Genomic DNA, 22,005 nt, shown 5'->3' on the forward strand with positions numbered 1-22,005 from the left:
TAAATACACGTAACATGTTATATCATATTTAGTGAAGTTTATGAGATAAGTACATTTTATTTTAAATAAGCACCTACATTATTACAACAATTCGCAATGGGCGTGTAGCGAGGGTGCTTACATTCTTTGTTTACACTCCAAAATACTTATTTGAAATTATTTTAATCTAGTGTAATAAGTTATTAATGTAAAAATAGTTAGGTTATTACTTATAACGTTCAAGAATAATTAATACTTTGTACGTACCTTGCAGCTAGAGTGGCTGATGTTGCTCAAGTTCAGCCGGTACACGTGATCCCTGAAAACCAAATCAACCAACGTTATATTATTAATTAATTAACGAAGTACGAATGCTTGAATGTTCAAGAAGGGCGGGAGCACTAAGGTGATTAGTACTGTAATAGACAAGGGCCTGTCACTATTTAGACGATCGAAAAGTTTTCGACCCTGCAGTGAACTGTCAGGAGGCAGAACGCGCATGGGTCGACTCGTACCACCGACTTCCGTATATATGTGCGCGGACTTTGGAGTATTGACCGGGTATGGGCGAGGGGATGACAGAGAAATGATTAAACTTTAGAATTAATTTAGGATCAGAATTTATGTATATATATATATATGAAATTGAACATGTGCCGCCGAGCTAATTACGGGGTGTATTCGGAATGCTTATTTGGTATAGCGCACTATGCACACGTCACGGGCAAGATGACGATAATAATAATAATATGATCATGCCAAAAAGAGACGGACGTTTGCAGGCATATCAAACAGTTAAGTTTTGTCGATATACGTATACGTGGAAAATCATATTCGCGCGCCAGTATAATCGTATAACGTACATTATTATGATTGTCTACGGTGTCAACGCAACGATGACGATAGCGATAATAATAATATACTTGCAATATGTTTATTCCGCGCGAAACTTCGTCATGTCGAGTCAAAATTTGCATTAGCTTGGCATGTATTTGAATATAATATATGTAGAATGTAGATATTGGGGAGGATTTTATTTTTATTTTCTTCCTAGACCGTTACTTTCAGCAAATATTCAAAAATATTCAATAAAAAGTTTATCATATTTTTGATTTTTTGTTGTGTACACGATTATCATGTTCCCGAATACATTAAAATAAAAAGCTGAAATGGTATTACGCACACCCTTCAGACGAGATATTCGCGTTGGCCCAAGTACGGTGAATAATATTGTCGTATCTAAGACTAACATTGTCGACAAACGTGTTTGTCCTTTGAAATCTTCGACAACGATGTATGTACAACTTAAAAGATTTCTCGCTCGTATAATTTATTTTCATTTTACTACACCTATAATGGCTATTCCGATGTGAACATGTACTCGTTAGTTTTTCTGTATATAGTGCCCGTGGCAAACTATCGAGATGATTTTAACAATTAGACACGGCATTACTGAACAACAAGCAAAATTATTATTGTTATCAACCGATTGTTGTATGAACTACAATAATATTAACTGTATAACTTTAGAATATTTTTGGGACAATTATTAGTCAACATAAATAATAGTATATCCAAGTTAAAAGTTATCAATCTACGAATTAATGAAAGTTAAAGATTTGTCCCTTCTGCATATTGTAAATAATATATTTGTTTTCAATAAAAGAATAACAATAGTGGCCTTAAGCTTTTTCTCCCATAATTATACAGTACTTATCATGTATTTAAAAAATGATAATACTATTAAATTATGAATTGACGAAATGATAAAAATAAAATTACCTAGATAACGATTTTTTACTACAATTTCCATACAGCCATAATAATTTATTAATATATAATATTATCTAGATAAAATCACTACGAACAAAGATTAGAAAAATAATGTTTTCTTTATCAGTTGATCATGTCTATTTTTTTAATTAACGTAGAGCTCCGCTAGCTTCATTAATTCTTCAAATAATCTAAGTAGATCAAAAGCCTTTAAAATTAAAATTGTATACAACATAAAAATTGCCGATAATAATGAATGAAGGTCGGTTTAAAATCATTTATTAAATTTTTAACGACAATATAGCATTAGATGGTATTGAGGCAAACGAAGCGAAACTAGTGTTCAACACCATATTGCTGTATAATCTGTAGCAGCCTTTACTTTCGAGTGCGTCATAATTGGAGTAAAATAATATGACAATATAATAATATATTAATTTTAAACCGTAATAATTGAGCAGTATTTGTACATCTCGTCACGACTGCACAGTACATACAATACAACTCAGGTTATTCTGATTTAATTTGCGCGTTCGGTTGTGACGCAATTTTTACCGCGTTTCAATTAAAAAACAAATACTCATGTAATATTCTCGATCAAGAGTTATTTTATTTCACGAACGATTTCTTTTATGCCCCGCGGGGGTTATCGCAGCCATCTCGCCCCCGGTATGCACATTGCCGCAGCAGAGATCAATATCCAGGCAGATTACCATTACTTTCATACCACGGTGCCGGCGTTGACTTTTTATTTAATTATAAATTTTTTCGTCTACCCAACCGTGCGTTAATTTCATCTCGAGCGCCCAGTGGGTGCCACGCCAGCTTCGGCGCGGGACGGGAGCGGTACAAATTGACGGGGAATTTTTCGTCCCAATAATTCGGAGGTGGGCGGGCAGCAAGAGCGGTGTGGGTTAAAGGACGGCTTTTTAAAAACAGCCTTTAGAATGTCATAACGAAACGGCGTATAAATCAGCTGCAGACCCCTACAACAAGCCCACCCCGGTCTTGCAGCGTATATATATATATAATATTAAATAGTGAGCGCCTCGCCGCTATTCTTCTGTGGCGGCGAGAGATCGAACCGGAACGCGCCAATCGTCGAGGTACGACAACGGCGATGGGGTGGCAGACGGAGGAGCGAGAAAGAGAATTCAAGTATATATATATAAATATACACCGAGTGTACGTGTGTGAGAGAGTATTATAGCTGCAGCGGAAGACAAGAAGAGAAGTGGGGGAGGGCGACTGTTTAATTTCACGGTTCGACTGGCAAACTCTATGCTATTTACTATATATATATATATATATGTATATGTATAAATATAATATATATGAGTGTGCGTTTGTTTCTGTGTGAGTGAGGCTCGTTATTTAGTTCGCAAAACAAACATACGAGATGGCAATGATGAGCCGCCGCGGAACTTGCAGTGGGGATATCGCGGTTAAGGTCGGTTTTTTTTTTTTTTTTTTTGGTTTTTACTATGCGCGCGCTAGGAACTCTAGACGGCGTGGTGAATGCGTGTATAAAGAACCGTCTATCGAAACTAAATATTGTATAGATTCTCTCTAATTCTCATTAATTAACACGGCGTCGAGACATCGCACGGTAGTCGTTCGTTCTTAGTGATAGTTAATGCCCTTGGAAATACATCCGTTTATCTCAAAAACTCTTTTTAACGCGTTCCGGTTTAATGATGAAGTTTAAAACACCCCGAAATCAAACTTTCATAATTTGTTATTGATATCATTATTCAATAAAATAAAGCTTAAAAAAAAACTGTTTATCATTTTGTTTTTTTCTAATTAATTGGGTGTATTAAAATATTTTGTGAACAATAGCATAGTATGTTTTAAACAAAGACGTTTAATATATTTTTATATGTGAAGTAAATCAACACAAGTCGACAAATTTTTAAAAAATGCAATTTGTATTTTTTTCAATTAAAAATAAAGCTAATTATTTTATTAAAATATATACTAGTAGGTAATAAATTAATTTAATACATTATCCAAGCTTATCATATTATTATTAGTAAATTAGACATTAAATACTATGTATGTAGAGATAGTTTTAAAAATCATAAACCGATAACTTCACAACACAAATATGAGTAATACTATGATATTCAATAGATTAAATCTATTTCTATTTTTATACGCATGTATATTTTGTATTAATATTTTCAATATTATTCACGAATTAATTGTAATGTTCATAAATGATCGGTATTTTTTAAAACCATAAAATTAATGGTTTATTTTGCACAAACAACTTTATAAAAATCATTTATGATAGGCATAATAATATTGTCAGTGATTCTAAGGAAAACAAGTTATGTTTACCTTTAATAGGTATCTACGTATTATATATATATATATAACGAATTTTAGATATTAAATTCAGTATTGAAAATCTCGAAAACAAAACAAAATATTTATGTAAATATTAAATATGATATTTAATATTAACAATATAAACAAAAATTCAATATATTGCACGTGTATTGTTTTTTCGAAGCCAAAGTGCGCAGTTTTAAGTTTTAATGGTTTTTTTTTTCATTTGCCGTAAACGTGTTGTGTATATTGAACAACGTGTTCCAAACATGCAAAATTAACTCACTTAAACTCCTAAAACTAGGCTATTACCATATAAACTTTTATAGCGGTCGGCCAAGAGGAGGTTAAAAAAAATATCATCTAACATTTTCATGACAAAATATCAAAAGAAAGCTTACAAAATAGCCCCTTTTGCACTGTCAATTTATTATTTTTAAAATTGTATTTTCTCAAAAATCAATAAAATATCATCTTCAATCAATATGTATTTATAATATTATCATTTCTCCCTGGATACTTTTCGTTAGCTATTATCACGCACGTATTACATTATAATATTTTGCAAGTATGATGCAAATTTCAAAATTTAAACGGTCTTTTTGTTAATTATATATTATAATCTTCGTAAACCGAAAAGGATTACCGAATAATATAGGTTTTTAAAAAAAAAAGATAGCCCAAACGAGAGCTCTTCAAAACATTTTATGACTTGGGGACGGAGATATGGAGATAGGGATCAATTCACAAGCATCACAATGTGGAGATGAAACCAAATAATTTATTCCACGGAAACCAACCTTGCGGGGTGGCAAAGAAAATAATGATTGAAAGATGAGAGAAGAGTAGAACTGGCGAGCATTCGACTTTGCGAAATATGGTAAACAGATTCAGCACATTGTTATACTGCGCGTACTATGGATTTTATATAAAAAAAAACATTTTATAATATGCGTCGAACATACTCGCAGCGACGAATGTATTTGATTACGGAATGAGAGTAATTACATCAGTGCGCAAATACAGCGTACCTAACCGTCAAACATTTTTCGTATGTAGTAATTTCATTTACATTGCGGGCGTGATATTTTCGCAATGAAACGAGTTCTCCTTCTCCGATACGAGGAATTATGACTTGATTTATTTTTCAAATTTTCAAAACGTCGAATACCTATATAGTATAAAACATTATGTATAACATAGTAGGTACAGACGTAATTTGTTTCACCCGGCAACTCGTGAGACTATATTATAATATAATACGTCATACACATTGCAACGAAAAAAAAAAACAATTTTTGACAGTATTATACACACCATCTCCGCATCGTTAACATATCGTTTTGAATTCATATTCTATTTCTAAATATAAATTTATTATAGTACATTTTATTGTATAAAATTACTATAAATAAAAAAATGTGAAAAGGCTCATAAAAAATATTGTTAACAGTGTTTCCTGGATATTTTAATTTATATTTTAACGTATACGGTAGTCGGCTGTTTACAATAGTTCCAATACATTAAGAAATATAAAATTATAAAACAGCGATTTATTCCTCTCGAGATTACTTTTAAACATAATTTTTTTCTTTTGTCATGCACACCAACTCGGAGTCATAATAATTTATGAGTCACTATTTAGTGTCACTGTACTATCGTTATTTATGTTATAAGCTTACATGGATAAAAATGTTTACATACTTATTTTTAATGTGTTTTTCTAAAGCTCCCAAATGTTATTATAAAATTTTTCACATAGTATACAAGGTGATTATTTAACAGTAATCTCTTTATTATTATTATTATTTCCGTTACATAATTTGAAGCTGTAACAAAACAATATTTTTGAAAATAATTTTAATCATTATTATTTTGATATTATTGTTTAAACTATAATGTATTTTTTATTTAGTTTTTAATTATTTTGGGACAAAATATTTTTCAGATAATTATAATAAGTTCATATAAATTGAATTTTGAACAAGTAGCTAATTAGTTAGTTAAAAATTGCCATTTAAAAATTTAAGTAAATGACTGAAGCGGTTTGGCTTATAAGATATTTTGTATAATGCTGCTACTACTACTATTACATCTGCTCTAATATTATTTAAAATGTTATTGTTATTTTTATTGTTAATTCACAAAAAATAATATGATTAGGAATATTAAATTTAAAATGTGTGATATTACTCAAAAAAAGCAAACAATTAAAAATAATGGTTTTTAGCATTTTGACCAGAATTATAATATTATTACGAATAAAATACTGGTTTTTTTTATTCAAAGACGTTTATTGAGTATTTACAATTTATACAGAGTTTGTACAATGAGTAAATTGGAGGGAGTTAACAATTATAGGGCGGCGAAAGGGAAGCTCACATTAAAGAAATCTGTACAACGATTTTAAGTAGTAGAAGTGTTGGAGATTTACAAGGTGTTGAGGAGGTCTCTTGACCATTTTCAGTTGAGTCACCTTGTTGAAACTACTAGATAAAACAATAGTTTGAATATACACACACATTAATTTTGAGTAATGGTTAATGGTTAGCTTTGTCGAATAAATTTGATCGAAAAAACGAAACAGTTCTTTTAAAATTTTAGAATAATTATAATCTTTACTGAACCTTTTTAAGATTTATAAAAATAACATTCAAAACTAATTTGAAAGCATAAATAAAGCATTTTACAACACTCCGAAATCGAAGAAATATCGTAATAAACTATTCACATTTACTAATTGCTTATATAAACAAAAGTAGATGTATATGTTTTATAAAAAATAAAATTAATTGATATAAAAAATAATGTGTTACATAATATTGAATATAAGGTTAAAATATAATTACTGCATTAATTTTCACGGACGTCAATAAAAATATATACTTTTCTGAGGATGGCCGAAAATTCAGAAATTAATATTAAAAAATAAATATATCGAAATGAAGTAATAGGTATGTAATTTTATGTTTGTATACTGAATTTATGAATATACTTTATTATAAAAATAAACTTAAAATACTTAAAATAAAAACAAGGACTAGACTTTACAACATTATCATCTTATAATTTTAAAATTAATATAACATTTAATACGATGAAAATTAATTTTAAATTTAATCAAAAAAAGTTAGGATTAAAATTATATCAAATTAAATTTGTGTATAATAAAAAATATATATATTTACTGAAAACGCCCAGGAAATGTCATGAAAACATTTAATTTCTAATTGAATTATAAGATTTTAACGAAAAAACATTCGTGCCATGGTACAAGTCTGGTTAATAAGTCTAACGAAGATACACATTATAATTTAATTTGAACTTTTGAAATTTCTAAGGACCGAACGTGTTTTCTCCCCCTTCTTTAGTTGCAAGTTTATCTCTCGACATACATTAGTTGGTACTGGCGAGAGGGACGTTTTGTTTATGAATACGAGCACAGATAAATTTCATTTGCGACATATTCAATTTGGCGTAGACAATAAACGAAGGCGAAGAAGACGGCGTTTGTAAAGGTCCATGGAGACGGAGGCAATAATGAATGTTCGGACACGTAATTTTGAGAGTTTTCCCGAGAAGGAAAAAGGTAGTTTACACTGGAGTTTAAAAGATTAATTAAAATTAAAATATTCGTAAACATCGAACAAATATATTCAAGTTATCATAGTGTTAAGAATTGTAAGTGCAACCACATTAAACAGTTAAAAATTTAGCCAGTAATAAATTTAATAAATAAAAATATTAAAATATTCAGTTTAAAAAAAATTTTAAAAAAATTGTCTTATTTAAATATACTATAATATATGATTCGTTAATATATGGACTTGGTTAGATAAATTATATCTACGTGAAAATTACAATTTAATAGGTAAGCATTGGAAATACATTTAACGACATAATATACGGTTTATTGTGAGTATACCTACTATAATAGTGAAATATCAAGAAATTATTTTCAAATATTTATATACTATACAAAAGAATATAATATACATTGTTGTTAAATAACAGAGAGTACCTGTTCAAAATATCGAATACCAACAAATAAAGATTGTATAAGTACTTACTGAAAAGAACGTCGCGATTAATAATATAATTATTATAAGAAGGACATTGACATTAAAACGTATTGAAATCTCCTGGTACTTACAAAAGTTGGGGAACGCAGTTTATCGAGCTGTCTCCCTGCGAATGATCAACCGTCAATCGAAAAATTACCAATTAGTCATCAATGATGAGTTGTCGGGACACGTTAATATCCATCTTTTTATCAGAATGTGAGTGAACACATTACCTGTATACTGTATATTTATAATGAGAGAGAGATACGATATACGTGCGTATGCATAGAGTTATATTGAATTATCGCCTAGGCAGCCGCTGCCACACCGCTGTAATTCCATTGTCGGTGGGTAATGGCAGAATCACTTTTGGCCTCCCCGTCACCACCGCAATATTATTTTCAAGTAATACCTGCAGCGAGTTTTCGGCAAAAAGCTATATAATGAGATTTGTCTCGGTCCTAAGCCGTCACACACGGGGGAGTAGAGTTCGCCCCCCCCCCGAAGCACACCACTACCACTCCGGAGATCCAAGAATGATGCACAGACTATAAGCGCATTGCCGAGCAGTGCACGGACGAGGGGTTATAATGCTCTGGGGAACTCAAAATCCCTCTTTTCGCATCGAATCCGATACGGAAATGTTGCGATTAAATTAAAAACACGCGAAATATGTTTTGTGAATTATTCAAAGCAATATAATGTACGTGGTTGTCAGTGCAGGCGCGATGCAGTCCTTGCACATGTATAAGGTAAACGTTAATACGAAACCGGATTTATAGTGTTGTCGTTGTGTACAATGCATTTGTGGGCCAAAGTACAACTTTCCATCGAATGTCAAACGGTAAAAACATTCAGCTTTTGAATAATAAATAAACGCGATAACCGGGTGATTTTATTTTTAATAGTAGTATGAAAAACCACTATGGTTTTCAGTTTTTTCGGCTGATTGCGTTGTTTTTGAAATGCACAAAGAGAAGATGGTGCATTCGAGCGAAAACAGTATTAATATTTAACGGGTTTTACGACGGCACAAGCATAAAACAAAATAAAAAAAAGGTATGCCATCCCTAGGGGGCTTACAGCGTGATGCCAAAAACCCATTTTTACTATTTCCGAATGCCATCTTTCAACCGGTACTGAACACGTTATGTCAGGTTTTAGACAGGTCCTATTATTACGGATATGAATAAGACACAACGCAAAAACCACCGCCACCGCGGTAATAAATTATTCAATTTATGTCATTATATTAATACGCATGTAGAGGTTTTTATAATAATATAAGAACGCAGTTCTGAACACGAAACATTTGTCTATATTTTGGGACCACACGTGGTAAATGTATAGAGAAATCAACAAACTATATTATATTACGCTTAAACGATTTGCATATCGTAAATCAGAAATGTTAGGTACCGAATAAACTTTGAAACAAACGTTTTATGACTAATATATAATAAAGTTGGATAATTAGTCGAAATTTTCGTGCATAACAATATAAGTATAGGTAATAGGTAATTAGTTGTTTCGGGAAACTTTAAGTCACACACATATATACCTACGACGCGGGGAAAAGTGAGAGGGAGATAGCTATTTATACGGTGCGAGAATGCGAAAATCAGGCGGAAAGAGAGCGAGAGAAGAGAGAGATAGTCTAGTTAATACCGTCCGAATTTATGATACACGGCGTAAACCGACCGTTATTTCAGATTTTCGAGAATTTGCTGAATTTGAATTATTCTACTGGAAATTATTATATTATACTTATACGGCGAAGCTCTTGTAGTGGAAGTTATAGGACCCCGGCGTGCTTACAAGTACTCAGCGCCCGGTTAGCCGAGGGAGGGGTTGGGTCGCGTACATCCGGTTCGGACGCGGTATACAGAGTACAAATATAGTGTTGTATCCAACACCTATATAGGCATTTATGTATATATATATAATATATATATTGCACCGCGACCGATTAAACGCAATCAGGTTAAAAGGCAAGCGCGGTGGTTAATTTGCGGCTGTTGGACGGGCGGGATGGGTGACCGCCTTGCTTGTGTTCTCCGGCGACCACGCCTCGTCGTTCCATCCCGATATAATAATATAAACTACATCAAACCGAATAAAGGATATAAATCCGACGGTGGATCGTGGTGATTTACGCGGTAACGCCTTTTGCGAGTACGCCACATGTCCAAGCTCGGCGACAAAATCGACAGACACGACAGTCTCTGTGCCGACGGCATAACTGACCGGCGACTCATGTAGCCAATACCACATAAAAAGTGTGCGGACAGTGAATCCTTATCAATATTGCTATTATATTATCATGTTTCGGTCAATATAAAAAACGCACGATCGAGTGGACCAACGCCACATGTATTAACATTCGTTCGTTAGTAATGCGGAAAAAACCTCCGAGAATTGTAAACCAATGCCCAATAGCCGGTAACATTAGTTTTAGTCGAGATGGCCCATTATAATTGTTTTACCTCGCGTAAGCACACGATTTACAATGGCTGCACAGTATAGAATATTAATAAAACCGGCGAACACCGTAATATTATATACATCGTTCAAAAGGATGAAAAGCACTTTGTGGGACCCCCAACAAATTTACGGTTTTACACATAATACGCTGACCACTGTAGTATTGAAACAAGGCGAAAACTCATCCTATGAAAATTTAATCGCTATCGTTTACATGTTTCACATTAATTCCACCAATGCCCTGGTGTATATGTGGATTATGTATACGCAAATTCATTAAAATTAAAATGATTACGAAGACGTTAAAACTATTAGTTGTTTTCCAATATACCTACGTCATTATCTCGTTGTTCAAAAAAAGCAAATATTTACATCGAACAGTAAATTTAATTATTTGAAATGCGGACGTCATAGTCAGACATACACGAGAACGTTTTTCGTTCGAATTATAGCAGTTACATACAGGATATACCGTGAAATAGAAAAAATAGGTCAACGTTAACCGTTTCAGACTTAATAAAATTTTGAGTTTAAAATACGAGTATGTTAGAGAAAAAAAATTCAATTTTATTAGGAAAATACTTACTTGTAGGGCCGTATTTTCTTTAATAATTTTAATAAATCAAAAGTCTCTATATTATAAATCTCATGAATTAAAACGAGTGAACTAATATTATTTTTGTAAATACACATTATTATATTATTTAAATGGTTAGATAAGTAATACGGTAAGCTAATACTATACAAAATGATTTATCTGTCATCCGTTTTAAGTTATTTTGCAATTAGGTAATAAATAAATAAAATTTGTCTTTACAAAATGATACTCTGTGATTTTTATTTATGTTCTATAATTAAAAGAAATTTGTGCTCGCATTCCTTTGAAGGATTAGTTCTTGTAAATAATTTATTTTTGAGTTTTACTGACTCGAATCACTCGCAAAATCAACAGCGTATTAAGTAAATTATATATAAATTCGAGGAGTAAGAAATGTTTTCTCATTAACACTGAGATATCAGTTTCTGAAGAACGCCAGTATATAGAATCAAACGGAATTTACATTAAACACGACATTTCCAATTAAAACCATCGGACGACCAAAACATCTGGCCAACTTTCTAATTAACAGGACCTTTATTTTTCTCTGTAAAACATGTTACGAACGTTAACTTCAGTAATTTATCGTTTTGCTTTTACTCAATTAAAAAAAAAAAAAAAAACGAACTTCTAAAACGACAAAAGAAAAAATCTATTGAATGTGAAAAACACAACACCTACTGGCTCATGGTGACCTTTATTCTTTTTATTATTAAAAAACTTTACTCAGTCAAAAACAAACTTTTATATTTAAATAAGTTTTTTTTAATTATCGGATTTTCTTTCACATTTCACTCGCTCTATCCCTTTACTTTTAATGTCCTTAAAACGTATATATTGTTACGATTGTGTAATATAGGGATGATTTACCGTCTTGTCCGATAACATCTAAGCATTAAACGTTTGTGAGTTTTTTCAATTAAAATATTTTTGGGTATATGATTTGAAAAAATTGATCATGGATCACGCTATTATAAATATAAAATTTAAGTACGTGCAGTTCAATGTTTATAGTGTTATAACATTATTGTCAGTCAAAATTATTTCAAGTGGTAAGTACATATTGTTACCACATAGTTGCGTAAATATGTAAAGATTTATAAATAATAATATGGTTATTTTTCATTTTTTTTTTTTTTTTATGAGATTTAATTCTATAGTATACCATTATTTTGTATATTTGATTAATTAAGATAATATGAAAATATTGTTTTTAAAAAAAATAGTAAAATTTATTAAAGAATAAAAAGTTTTACCAAATCGTTGGTAATTCGTTGTTTAGTTAATGGCGGTCACGAGTTCCACTACATTTACCAGCTAGGATTTTCAGCCCCCACTCTACTCATATTTTTATGCGCAAAAATAGTAACCAGAAGTCGAGTATTTTGAATAAAGTAAAAAAAAAAAAACCGGAAGAATAGCAAACGAGATCGTCGGCAGTATCTTTTTGAATAATGTTGTCCATACCATCTGCTGAATGTTAAACAGCCGTCATCGTATGAAATACAACGTTATTTGTATTTATATATTTCACTGTGAAAATTATTATTGTTTTTTTTTTACATTTCGGGGATAACGGGAAAGAGGAAATTAACCCTGTTTTCAGTGGGGTGTATTTTTCTGTTTATTCGTTTCGGGAAAAATTCAAAACTGCAGTCAATTTTCGTATGGCCTCCGATATTACGATCTGGGTTAAAAACGCCGCCAAATTTGAATATACGAGCCGCCCTACCCCTTGTCACTTCGCCGTAATTGCGTGACTGCTGCCTGCTATCGTCTACGAATATAAAATACAATAATGATAATAATTATTATTATTATGCTTGGGTTTTCGGTATCATTTCGCCCCATTCCGCTGTACAAGACCTACTGGGAAACATTGCGAAACAAATAGAGGTAGTGGTAATAATTATGTAAGCTAAATCTACGGGCCACACGAAGGTATCATTCATGCATACCCGCCGGCCGCCGCAAGGGTCGCGCGTGTTTTGCCGACACGGATGTGCCCGTTTTGCCTGATCAACACGCCTAATACGACAGGTTATTACCATAATAATATTATGTACCCGGCTCTGCGGACGGCCGTTCCACCTGTATTATTTTGATTTCGTTAATGGTATCGTCTTAACTATCGCTGTCCGGTAAAAAACATTTCGTGATTTCTCAACAAAAGTATATAAATATTATGTATCACGCGCATACGACCTATGATATTGCGCCGTGCTAATATTAAATGCATGTTATTATGTATAATTTATCCAAAATTAAAATCTAAAATATGTAAATGGCATGAAACGCGCATTGGATACGAAAGTATTTTGTCGACCGGCGTATCATTAAAATATAATATTTTAATGATATAGAAATAAACTGTTTGTTTATATACGTGCAATTTTCTCGAAAACTAATACCACAAATAACTATGAAACCATACGAGTGGAAAATTGGCGAAGACGGGGAGAATAAAATATAATATCACTTTTGAAACTACTATGGATAACAAATTTAAAATACTTAAAGTAAACATCAAACGGTCTATTGAATTGGTAGGTACCTCACTATTATTTTATTTTTACCAAAGACCATTGCGATACAGATAGCAATGAAACAGGTTGAATTGAAATTTGCATTCGGTTATAGTTGATCAAATGGCGTGGAAACTGTTGTTGAGCAAATTCAATTTCCCTCCATTCGTTTAAAAAGCAAACGAAAATACTTTAAATGTGCATGCATATTCGAATACAAACAGTTTTTTTTTATTGGTATTGAAGATGGTATAATACTTCAAAAGTCCCAATTAAGATAGGCCTCAATTACACTTAGGCAAAGTTTGGGTTAAATTCGTTGGAAATTCACTTTTTATATTACGTTAACCACATTTAACGGTAACTCAAGAATAGTTTTCAATGATAGACATACTTGACAGATTTTGAATGGTTGATTTATGAAATCATAAGATCCGTAACCTGAAGTGAATCATAAAAATTACGTGAATCCAAAACTTGGAGTGCCGGGCAGGTGTCGGACAAAAAGTCTACATAGTTTCTCAAGTATTTATAATAGGTCAGGTTGCCGAACTATCAACGACACGCATACCTTGGCTGATTAATAGTTCAGCGAAGGACTTACATAAGAACTATACCGAAAGTGGTAGAGGGACGATGTTGTAAATTATCTGAAACGTTTTTGCCGAAACAAAAGTTTACCGTTGTTACCGGTGGAATAAACTCGTCAAAACTTTCATACAACGATCGCCATATTTTTCTTAAATAAATAAATAAATAAATGCTCAAACTTTTTCCGAGGGGTGAGATTTGAACCGGAAGGATGTTAATAAAGTGTTTTGATAATAATAGTAATAATAATAATAATAATAAAAATAAAATACATTTTAAATTAACAGTTAACACATAGACCCTTGTACGTGCTATTAGTTGCATAGATATCTGTGCCAAATAAGTTTACGGGAAAGTGTTCGACATATCGTTTAGTAACGCCCAAACAAATTAAATTAAGACTGCACTTGGTCTTGGAAATACAAAAATGCCTAACTTTGTAGTATTTTATCACTAACATTCAAAGTTTTGAACTGTTTTGTATATGAAAACGTAATGTCTATTCTTGAAAGAAACGTTTATTTCGGTATAGCACGGCAGGTGAATGTATAGGTATTTGCATATTTTATATAATCCAGGCTTAGCAATTTAAACTTTACAAAAAATCGTATTTTAGGGTGGGAGAAAGTGTATTAACGGACAAAAAAAACTCAACAGTCACAATACTAATGAAATACAAATATTTTATATAAGTGTCAATAGTTTTGGGATGAAAAATTCTTAAGTACTATGGAAATTAAACTTTTTTCAATATACAATTAGCTAATCCTTTCACTTAGGAAGAAATGTTTATTAAAGTTGTATCTCTGTATGTTCAGATCCAAAAGGCTTGTTTATGCAAAACCTGCATATAAGCCGGATCAAAATAATTTTATTAACTATTTTAACTATTTGATTTTGTAGTTTTATATTCTGATTTGCTATAGTATTCTATAGTAAATTTCGTATGATTTTAAATTTAATTGTTTTATTAAATATTACACAAAATGGTACTTTAAAATTTTAAATATGGTCAAAATATATATTGTTAAAAAACAGGAAATAAACGTAACTACACTTTTGTAGTTAAGCAAAGTTTGAGTGCACAAAAATAAGGATCTAGATAATTCCGAGAATTAGCATATCAATGCATTTAAAAAAACTGTTGTGTCTACAGTCGTAAAGAAATTGTATAAGATTTTGAATAAAAAATCCAATATGAATGTATTGCATGAGATTCATTTAAACATATTATAGCATATTAAACAATATGAAAATTACTATAAATAATAGTCGACTAAGATTAGAATAAAATAATATTTATACGTACGTAATAAATAAAAATACGTAAATAAAAGTCAAATTATATGATTTATAGTGATATAAAAATAAAATATAAAAAGTAAAATATTATACAGATTCACAACATTTTAAATTTTACTGCATTATAATTAAGCAAATATTTACCTTATACTACCATATTTTTTGGTATTTTAGGATAAAATGCAGATTACATTGAATTCGTTTTTTGATCGTTAAATATTTTGATTTGATATAGATATAGATTTTAAATGAGTGCAGTATAACACTATTATAATAAACAGGTCACAGATGTATACTTTGGAGAAAATGTTGTAATAATTTAGAAGAAGTCAATGAAATTAAGTGGCACGTTTGAACAAATAATAAATAATAGTTTATAAATATTGCAAACAACACATTTCATGAGGATATAAATATCGACTTAAATATTATATTATTTTTATATCGCCATATGTATACAATATGATGTGCACTGTGATTTTTTAAAATAAATTAATATGTATAGTGTATACCACAGATATGAATGAATTAATTTAAAAATGTCTGCCAATCTATTAAAAAATAAGTAAAAATTATTTTATGAAATATAATAGTGTAACAAAACAAAAAAGTTGTTCAAAAATATTTGCTTTTAAAAAGTTTAAGTGAAGTTTCAAATCCCGTGTGTACTAAGGGTAAATTTGACATCAATAATGGACGTCACAATGAATAAAAAAAAAAAGCTTCCTGACATTTATTTCTCGTCAATTACAGTACGCTTTTTTTGCGTGTGTGCTTTTGACGCTAGATACACACTAGTTTGCCACACGGAAACCGTTTTCCGGACGTGAATCGACTGTGAATACCTATATAATATACACGTATAATATAAAAATCTATTCTGCGATCTGGTCACGAACGTTAAAAATTATCGTACAGGGTGTATATGGGTGTCAAAAATGCCGGGCCTAAGGGGTTCGTGTGTTGTTTCTTTTCCTTTTTCTTTGACCAACACGGAACCTTCAAAAATGCCAAAACGCGTGTTTTGTACGAAAACTTCATATTCAGTTACACTATATAAAGGGCTCGTCAATGTCAGTCGGTGAGGTAAAGACGACGTATGAACCAAAAGAAAAATAATACAGCTCGATTACCCACAATATTTTTATGTTTCAAGTCTCAAATGATTTTATAGTAGGTTTGTAATTTTCAACAAAAGATATTTATAGTCAATTAAAATAAATAATCGTAATCCTCTATAGATTTAGTTGACGGCATTCTTTTAGTATTGTTTAAAGTGCATAATAACATTTTCAAGAAATTATGAAGCCAGCAGTCTGATTCCAAATATTATGGAGAAAAATTAGATTTAATACGTTCGTTAATTTATTATAATATTTCTATCATAACCATTCAATTGTAATCATTTAGTTTTCCAAATACGTTTTATCATTTCGTTTTTGTCCAATTAGGCGAATTACATTATGATTTTGTAAAGACAAACGTCTTCAAACTTAATATTGAACAAACTTATTATAATATAATTAGATTTATGCAAGGATACAATGTTAAATAATTGTGCTATGTGTATAATAATGGGAAAAACTATAGAGACCTTGGTATGTTTCCCAATCCAAATTAAACGTCGATTGTCGTAAGCTGGTCGAATAGTTTCTTGGTCAAGTTTAGTTTTATAGAACCTTTTTTATTGGTTGTAGCTATAATTTGATAATTTATTTTAGTCAGTGAATAACTGTTAGAAAATAACATAATATTATAATATATCCGCCGCTCGATACACCCATGGAAAAGTTCTGTTATACGCCATTATTACGTTGTGTATAGGTACTTGCGTGTTCGTTTATGCACAACATTATAAACTGCATTTCTCATTTTAAAATAATATCACTTAATGTTTTAATTTCATAACTTTTAAAGACAGTACTGCCATCAACATTACAAAATAATTAATAACGCATAAAACTTAGTCATTTTTATGGAGTTTGATTCTATTTAAAATAAATTTATAACAATGCTACGTATTAATAATAACGCGCATTTCGTATAACGCAGCATCTGTTTGAATTATACAGGAATGAAGTAGGAAATATCATTCCTGATGAAGTCGACTCGTAAAATTTAAATAGTAATTAATTTTCACGTTGGCTTTGTTTTATTTTATAATTGATTTAATTAGTCAAACCATTTTAAGGTCAGCATAATAAAAAAATGAATAAAAATATTTCTCTATATATAGTATAATAAAACTGCATTTTTTCATTATGCTTGGATTTTATTGAATATAATAATATTATATTTTATCCGTATTACGTCCATTCATCGTCCAATTGATTTGTACGACTTGTTATTCTTTTCCTTCTAAAATACATTTCTAGGAGGGATACTGAGACCGTATCAGCAGTACTCTGGTTCCAATATCTACTCTATTAATATATATATATATATATATATTTAAGTATAATATCCTAGTGGCAATGTTGACGATAATATTCGAAACGGTTTTACTCGAAGCTCGACCACTCCGGCAGAATGAATGCCCGATAAATTCGATTGGGTTCGTGTCTCATCTGCAGTTCAGTCGTTTGTATATAATAAATAAATAATAATAAAAATGGAAAAAAAAGACATAAACGTCTGAGGCGGCCCCCTCGATCTCGGTTGGGCGACGAATCACCGACGACGTTTTTGACCGCGTCCGCATTTGTAAGCTCGTCGACAGCGTTTTTCAATCCTGCCAAAGACACGGGCGCGTGTAATATAATCGAATCAACCGAGTTCTCTTGCAGTAGTCTCATATTATACGAGCTCTGGACGTGTGCTCGGAATTGTTAAGGTTTTAAAAATCTCTCACCTCCGCCGGCCACGTACCGGACGTTGCCACGTACGTTGCGGAAAATCTCCACTCCGTGCCGTTTTCTACTATCACCAACTGAGGGGGTGACGGTGGCAGTGTTAAACACACCCGGCCATCCACGCCGTACGCGTTCCCCGCGCTAATCAATCCGATACTCAACATGTATATATATTTCTTTGGTGTATCAAACGTATACGCAATACTACGCTGTTGTCTCAAAACACCCCCTACATACAACCTCTGTATTATTATTACTATTATATTACTACATATCCACGTGTGTATTTGCCAATTTATTCTCCACAGATACCGCCGGGAAAGTTTTCTGTTATATTATTATCCCCGTCCGGGTGATTACAAATAATTATAGTAACACCCAACAATGATCTAAGTATAACATACGTGTTTATAGTACTGTAGTTATTATAAAATAATATGATAACGCGTTCAAATCTAATGAATTTTCCGACTCTTGGTAATAACTTGATAGATGAACGGATAACTCGAGAACCAAGTTCAGAGTACCTTTTTGTACACCTCGTAGATATATTATATATATATACATAAACACGATATATAATATTATGTGCAAGAGTATAGGACGAGGGGGGCGCATTTTAATGTACACGGGAAATGTTGAGTTGGTAATTTTCTAAGTATATTAATATATTATTTGAGGACCCAGCGGGAAAGGATTAGTCGGACTAATGGACTTTTTGGCCTGTACCCCGACACGGCGCAGTGCTATTATATAATATACGTACAAAGGCCCGGAGAAATAATGGTCAACACTAATATTGTAATGCTAATGAAATACTGTAGTAATGACCAGTCGTAAGTCGCCCGAAACACATCAACGAAACGGTTTTAAAACGAAAAAAATATATATATACTATAGAAGCTAATGCATATATATCGGTATCTCATCCAACGGAACTTCTAGGTAAATGAATCCTACGGCCATTACGCTGTAATTAAAGTTCACTTCAAGTCACGTTGATAAATTGACGATCCACGATCTGACGTAGGTACGATAACTATTGTAAACCGAATTTATCCGACAGGCTCGTAAAATGTGTTGGGCGTGAGAAGCCACACGTCATTATGCGGTCGACACGGTTTTGGCAGTGACACGCTGAAATATACATCAGATTATTACACCACCGAAATAATGTCACCTACGAAACCTATGCAATGTCGTCTCATAGTTGATAATAATTTACTTTAAATTTAATTAAACCTTTAAAAGTTGCATAAATGCTTTGCATTTCAAACAAACAATGAATATAGTTTTTGGTAATCCTATTCCGTGACACAATATCGCGTTAAAACTTTTGTTCCCGATAAGTCGCTAGGGTGAGGTACTTAAAGTTTTATTTATAATATATCGAATAGTAAAATTTAACAAGTTTAACAGAAAAAAAAATAATAATAGCCAATTAATAAAAATATATACTTAAACCAATGGTGGTGATTAAATACAAACCCAAAATATTTTACATTTAATGTATTTTTATTATTATAAAAGTACCAACTTCATTAAAAACTGGATAGCATATTGTCTAATATAAAAGAGTGATTGATTAATTATTGAATTATTCCAATTTATTAATACTAATATTACTAGCTGATTTGGTAAGCGTTTTTGAGTGGTTCAGAGTATTGTTGACATCAGGTCACGAGTTCATATAAAAATATGAAAAAAGCACTTTCAGTTTTTCCTGAATTTTTTAATTTCCGGATAACTTTTTCAATTTTTCTTTCCATAAAGAAGATTCGAACTATTACGAACATAAAAAAATTAGTCAAATCGGTCCATCCGTTTTTAATTTATGCGTTTACCAATGAACAGCATTTCATTTTTAAATATAATAATATATAGATAGTTATATTTCACTACTATATTAGTTATAATAATTTATTATCAATGCATAATAATATAAATAAATCGAATATTAGTATTTAATATATTTTTTTTAAATATAGACATATTTATTTAATCCACATATTTAATCCAAACTTCAAACGTATAATTTATGTTTCGTTATTCAAATGCGCAACTTTTAATCCCATTGATAATATATTTTGATATTTTATAAAAATTTTACTGGTGTACATATAATATAAGTCTAGTAACTTCGTAAAATATTGTTAATAATTTACAGTGAACACCTAGGTCACGACGTAACCACCTGCTGAGTGTAAAATAGACACTAATCTGTGCCGTGTACACACGTCTGTTACAATATTAACTGTCTATTATATGTTTCTATTTGCCGACAAGGCTGTCAAAAGTATAAAAAAAAACTTACAATCGTTAAGTAACCCACCAAAGTTATGGTACAAAATTATTTGGTACGTGATCAAAAATCTGTCAGTCAATCATAAACAATAGTTGTAAAAGTAATTCAATCATTTTCCGTAGGTATGTTATGTAAGGTTCTTATAAGGTTAGATTTAACTAAATGTTTATATTACAAATTATTGGCTTAAATAAAAAAAAACATATTTATTTTATTTTTAAGTCAGTATAAGTTAAATTTTTTTTTGACTGTTGTACAAGATACCATTTTAACATTTTGTTAAGTAATAAGCAAACATACCTAACACATTTTAGAACCTTTTGAAATAATAACTTGGGGCCATTAAATATTATTTAAGTGGAAAAAATAGAAGAGATAAACATTTAGTTTCTTCCTTTTTTTTGTTACGTCTTTCGATTAAACTTGCCGTTGTTTAAGTGAGACTTAGATATAGAATGCGAAAAAAACAAATATACCATTTTATATCCGAAACAATAGTGTTACACAAGAAAAGTTGAAAAAAAACTTTTCTGGTTATCTCGTCGTCTCCCTCCTTAACAGGATGCGTTGTGGCTCTTACTCCCCATTCATTGGAACACTGGTTCTGAAATTCAGATTGATCCAAAAAAGGGTCGACCAAGTGTATTTCCGAAGAGTCAACTGTACATAAGAGCAAGGAGAATGTACAATAATAAATCTATAGCGGTCAACGGGAACCGGACCTTCCGTTTCCGGTGTGACCAAAACTCGGGAAAGAGGACAAGGAGCCGAAAGTATTAAAAAAAAAATATATATATATAATAAAATAAAGTTTTTAACGCAAGAACTTTTATCGCAAATGGCGTTTATTTTACGACCCACAGACTTATCGTGCGCGTGAATAGGGAACCCAAACATCCATCGTTCCGTCCTTTTAAAGCGTTTTCTATGCCACAGGAAATCCGGATTGACTGATTTTTGGCATTAAACCAAATGCTCAGTGTGACTCATTCTTTCCATTTTTAATAAGTTCAGAAGACATTTTTTATTTTTTCAGTCAGTTTTTGGTCGAGTACCGTAATTATCAATTATAATATACAACCTCACTATGATGGAGTTTAATATTATTATTTAATCAGGTTTTTTTTACCATGATTATAATTATATATACTTACCATAAAGTAAGACGAATTTATATGATACAATTGTAACAGGT

At 31.3% G+C, this 22,005-nt stretch overlaps 1 protein-coding gene across 6 annotated transcripts in view; it reads right to left on the reverse strand.

The window, feature by feature from the left end:
• LOC132918247 (semaphorin-2A) overlaps positions 1-22,005 on the reverse strand; it is a 355,196-nt gene that overhangs the window by 53,228 nt on the left and 279,963 nt on the right. For all 6 annotated transcript variants that reach the window (XM_060979390.1, XM_060979387.1, XM_060979388.1 and 3 more), the window contains one exon: positions 247-298. In XM_060979390.1, the coding sequence (XP_060835373.1) occupies positions 247-298 (52 nt within the window). The remainder of the gene's footprint in view (positions 1-246; positions 299-22,005) is intronic.

The sequence above is a fragment of the Rhopalosiphum padi genome, chromosome 1 (genome assembly GCF_020882245.1).
Source record: "Rhopalosiphum padi isolate XX-2018 chromosome 1, ASM2088224v1, whole genome shotgun sequence".
Classification (NCBI taxonomy): Eukaryota; Metazoa; Arthropoda; class Insecta; order Hemiptera; family Aphididae; genus Rhopalosiphum; species Rhopalosiphum padi.